Source organism: Salmo salar, chromosome ssa01, assembly GCF_905237065.1.
Source record: "Salmo salar chromosome ssa01, Ssal_v3.1, whole genome shotgun sequence".
Taxonomy (NCBI): Eukaryota; Metazoa; Chordata; class Actinopteri; order Salmoniformes; family Salmonidae; genus Salmo; species Salmo salar.
In genome coordinates this window covers 110,175,480-110,180,444 of record NC_059442.1, presented here as the reverse complement: position 1 = coordinate 110,180,444, position 4,965 = coordinate 110,175,480, and the positions used below count along the sequence as shown (strand labels likewise).

At 52.6% G+C, this 4,965-nt stretch overlaps 1 protein-coding gene across 2 annotated transcripts in view; it reads left to right on the top strand.

The window, feature by feature from the left end:
* The window catches only part of LOC106613891 (nuclear receptor-binding factor 2), a 7,419-nt gene extending 2,722 nt beyond the window's left edge, over positions 1-4,697 (top strand). For both annotated transcript variants that reach the window (XM_014216630.2, XM_014216620.2), the window contains exons 3-4: positions 889-929; positions 2,260-4,697. In XM_014216630.2, the coding sequence (XP_014072105.1) occupies positions 889-929; positions 2,260-2,868 (650 nt within the window). In that variant the 3' untranslated portion in view covers positions 2,869-4,697. The remainder of the gene's footprint in view (positions 1-888; positions 930-2,259) is intronic.
* The last annotated feature ends 268 nt before the right edge of the window (positions 4,698-4,965 follow it).

Here is a 4,965-nt window from a genome sequence, read left to right as displayed (position 1 = left end):
CGGAGTAGCCTTCTGGGGAGTAGCCTTCTGGGGAGTGGCCTTCTGGGGAGTGGTCTTCTGGGGAGTGGCCTTCTGGGGAGTGGCCTTCTGGGGAGTGGCCTTCTGCGGCGCGGCGGAGTAGCCTTCTGGGGAGTAGCCTTCTGGGGAGTGGCCTTCTGGGGAGTGGCCTTCTGCGGCGCTGCGGAGTAGCCTTCTGGGGAGTAGCCTTCTGCGGCGCGGCGGAGTAGCCTTCTGGGGAGTAGCCTTCTGGGGAGTAGCCTTCTGGGGAGTGGCCTTCTGCGGCGCGGCGGAGTAGCCTTCTGGGGAGTAGCCTTCTGGGGAGTAGCCTTCTGCGGCGCGGCGGAGTAGCCTTCTGGGGAGTAGCCTTCTGGGGAGTAGCCTTCTGCTGCGCGGCGGAGTCACGTTCAGGAGTGTTAAGTGGAGGAGTGTTGTGGAGGGTTGAGTGTTCTCTCTGTGTGCCAGTTCAGTCTCCAGGGGAATCAGGGCAAAATAAACACGCCCTAGGAGAATCTGATGTGATACAAAAGTTTTACCAGCTGACAGGCTGTGCGTACGGGGCCGGCGTCTGACAGGCTGTGCGTACGGCGCCGGCGTCTGACAGGCTGTGCGTACGGCGCCGGCGTCTGACAGGCTGTGAGTACGGCGCCGGCGTCTGACAGACTAAAGACTACACAGAGATGACGTAACAGATAGTGAGAACACTATGAGAAGTGTTGTCTGCTCTGTTTGCAACACTAATAAAGAAGCTAAAAGTAGAAGCTAAGCTGGGTGATCTGAATGTCATTCTGCACAGGAAGACTGTGCTGTTTATAATGCAGTCATTACTCTGTTATGCTCAAGATAGAGATACTAGGCTGATATTAAACAGGTCATCTGTGTGTGTTGCAGAGCTGCTGAGGGAAGCCATGAAGTTAACGGAGTGTGAACAGGTGAGACTGGGTTCAGTAGGGTGTTGTGGTGTATTGTGGGAGGGATGGAGGGAATGTCAGTCATGTCCTCCTGGGCTGCTGTTGGTCAATATTGACCAAACGTCCGTCAGTATTGACCAATATTTAGTTATGTCTTTGGTTATTTGAATAAAGGATACCATGTTACAGTCGTGGTGAGGTGTCGTGGTGAGGTGTCGAGTCGTGGTGAGGTGTCGTGGTGAGGTGTCGAGTCTTGGTGAGGTGTCGAGTCATGTCCTAGTCGTAGTGGGGTGTTGAGTCATGTTGTAGTGAGGTGTTGAGTCGTGTTGTAGTGAGGTGTTGAGTCGTGTTGTAGTCGTAGTGAGGTGTTGAGTCATGTTGTAGTCGTAGTGGGGTGTTGAGTCGTGTCCCAGTGAGGTGTTGAGTCGTTGTAGTCATGTTGTAGTCGTGGTGAGGTGTTGAGTCATGTCGTCGTGGTGAGGTGTTGAGTCAGGTGTTGAGTCATGTCGTGGTGAGGTGTTGAGTCATGTCGTGGTGAGGTGTTGAGTCGTGGTGAGGTGTTGAGTCATGTCGTGGTGAGGTGTTGAGTCATGTAGTCGTGTTGAGTCATGTCGTAGTGAGGTGTTGAGTCATGTTGTAGTCATGGTGAGGTGTTGAGTCATGTTGTAGTCGTAGTGAGGTGTTGAGTCATGTCGTGGTGGTGTGTTGAGTCATGTCGTGGTGGGGTGTTGAGTCATGTCGTGGTGAGGTGTTGAGTCATGTTGTAGTCATAGTGAGGTGTTGAGTCATGTCGTGGTGAGGTGTCGAGTCATGTCGTGGTGAGGTGTTGAGTCATGTTGTAGTCATAGTGAGGTGTTGAGTCATGTCGTGGTGAGGTGTCGAGTCATGTCGTGGTGAGGTGTCGAGTCATGTCGTGGTGAGGTGTCGAGTCATGTCGTGGTGAGGTGTCGAGTCATGTCGTGGTGAGGTGTCGAGTCATGTTGTAGTCGTAGTGAGGTGTTGAGTCATGTCGTGGTGGTGTGTTGAGTCATGTCGTGGTGGGGTGTTGAGTCATGTCGTGGTGAGGTGTTGAGTCATGTTGTAGTCATAGTGAGGTGTTGAGTCATGTCGTGGTGAGGTGTCGAGTCATGTCGTGGTGAGGTGTCGAGTCATGTCGTGGTGAGGTGTCGAGTCATGTCGTAGTGAGGTGTCGAGTCATGTCGTAGTGAGGTGTCGAGTCATGTCGTAGTGAGGTGTCGAGTCATGTCGTAGTGAGGTGTCGAGTCATGTTGTGGTGAGATGTTGAGTCATGTCGTAGTCGTGGTGAGGTGTTGAGTATTGTCGCAGTGAGGCCTGTCTGTCTCTCCTCCAGGCTGGTTTGTCCATGGCGCTCCAGAGGGACAGCCACGTGAAGCAGCAGCGGCTTATTGAGGAGAAGTGGAAGAGAACCAGACAGGAGGGAAAGCCCATGGTCCTCCAGAGCCACCCCTCTACCGACCAGCCCCACGGCCTCGTGACCGACGAGCCCCCGCGTCACCCAGAGAGGGAGTACGACACCTGGCTGTACCTCTTAAAGAACAAGGGTTCCCCTCCTCCCCCCACACCGTGCCCCGGCAGCAAGGCCCACAAGGACGACAAGACACGTCTGGAAGAGCAGCAGACCACTATCGTTAACCTGCGGCGCCACATAGATCATCTGCTGGGAGAGAACGAGAAACTGTCCCGGGACAACCAGCGCCTGCGAGGGGAGAACGTCCGTCTGAAGAGGGACGCAGCGGACACAGACTTACTGGAGAAATCAGAGCTGTGGGTTCTGCCCCAGTCAGAGGAGAGGAAGAACAAGGATATCTCCATACCTAACCTGCCACCTCTGGAGATGCCCACCCAGGATATCTCTCTGGACGACCTGCCTGCCCTGGAGCTCCCCGAGGACATCCAGCATGAACTGCAGGCGTTGCTGGACAGAGACGACAAGCTGTGATGAGACAGGCGGACAGACAAGAGACCCCAGCCAGTCCAGTCCAGTACTAACTAACTAAAGGAAGCCTCTCTACAGAGAGACTGTCCAGACTAGACTGGAAGAAAGCTGGCAAATCTCAATAAAAGTGTTTGATTGGTTGGTGGCCTCAGCCACTAGATGGCAAACACAAATGGTCACAGTGACAAGTTGGTAAATGTCATTTCTCCTTGTTCTGTCTGTCTCCTCAGTGTCTCTACTACTGGGTACTACATCTCGTTCACACACACACACACACACACACACACACACACACACACACACACACACACACACACACACACACACACAAACTATTCAGATACACACACAAACTATTCACACAAAATAACACTTCACACACAAGAACAACAAACTCTTTGCATAAATTGTGCCTTTGAAAATGTCTGAAATGAAGTGAAAAGGGAGTGACTGTCTTCAGTGATCTCTCTGCTTTGATAACAGGCCTCTATATCTGGTGCCCTGACTGGTTGTCCCTCTGATACCCACCAGGGACGACATACTGACCCTCTGATACCCACCAGGGACGACGTACTGACCCTCTGATACCCACCAGGGATGACCCTCTGATACCCAGCAGGGATGACATACTGACCCTCTGATACCCACCAGGGACGACAGACTGACCCTCTGACACCCACCAGGGACGACGTACTGACCCTCTGATACCCACCAGGGATGACCCTCTGATACCCGGCAGGGATGACATACTGACCCTCTGATACCCAGCAGGGACGACATACTGACCCTCTGATACCCACCAGGGACGACGGACTGACCCTCTGATACCCACCAGGGACGACGGACTGACCCTCTGATACCCACCAGGGACGACGGACTGACCCTCTGATACCCACCAGGGACGACGTACTGACCCTCTGATACCCACCAGGGACGACAGACTGACCCTCTGATACCCACCAGGGACGACCCTCTGATACCCACCAGGGATGACAGACTGACCCTCTGATACCCACCAGGGACGACAGACTGACCCTCTGATACCCACCAGGGACGACAGACTGACCCTCTGATACCCACCAGGGATGACCCTCTGATACCCACCAGGGATGACCCTCTGATACCCACCAGGGATGACCCTCTGATACCCACCAGGGATGACCCTCTGATACCCACCAGGGACGACATACTGAACCTCTGATACCCACCAGGGATGACCCTCTGATACCCACCAGGGATGACCCTCTGATACCCACCAGGGATGACCCTCTGATACCCACCAGGGACGACCCTCTGATACCCACCAGGGATTACCCACCAGGGACGACCCTCTGATACCCACCAGAAATGACGTACTGACCCACCAGGGGGCAGACAGCCGCTGCAGTGGAGCCTCTATGGAGCCTGACCTACATCCAAAGTGTGAGAGTGTTGAAGTGTTGTTGTCTTGTGCCTCACCAGCTGTCTGTCAGATATCCAGTGGAGACGTCTGCGTGGGGAGAGTAAGTAAGGTTGCAAAACTCCAGGAACTTTCCAGAAAACCTGGTTGGACGCTTCCGGATTATTCTGCTTATTCCCGGGAAACTTCCTACCAGGATTTCTGGGTAATTTATTGAAGGTTCCCGTAATTCTGCAGCCCTCGTTGAGAATAGTATCACTGAGTGAACCTGTAGTTTAAATCCTGACCTTTCCTTCATCATTTTCACCAACAACATGTGAAGGATCTTGAGTTTAGATTTGAATGGTGTGTTTGTCCATAAGCCCTTCAATGCAACGTTTTTTTTGTTTCTTTTGGCATTTTAAATGTTTCTTAATAAATGAAAACAAGTGTAGAACCTCGTAACTTTTAATTTGCCTAAACGGAGAAGGACAAACTGCTTGAGGGGGGTCCGTTTTTTTTTAACATTTCTGTTCTTGTCGAGATCATAGACACACGTCTGTATACGTCATTGGTCTAGAGATCTGGGTAGAGGTGTATCCGTTTGGATAATAGAGATACCGAACCTCAACAATAACAACGGTCTGTATTCTCTGCTTCACTGGACTCTGGCTATGCAGACAACACTCCTTCGCCTGGTCCCAGATGTGTTTGGCAAGACG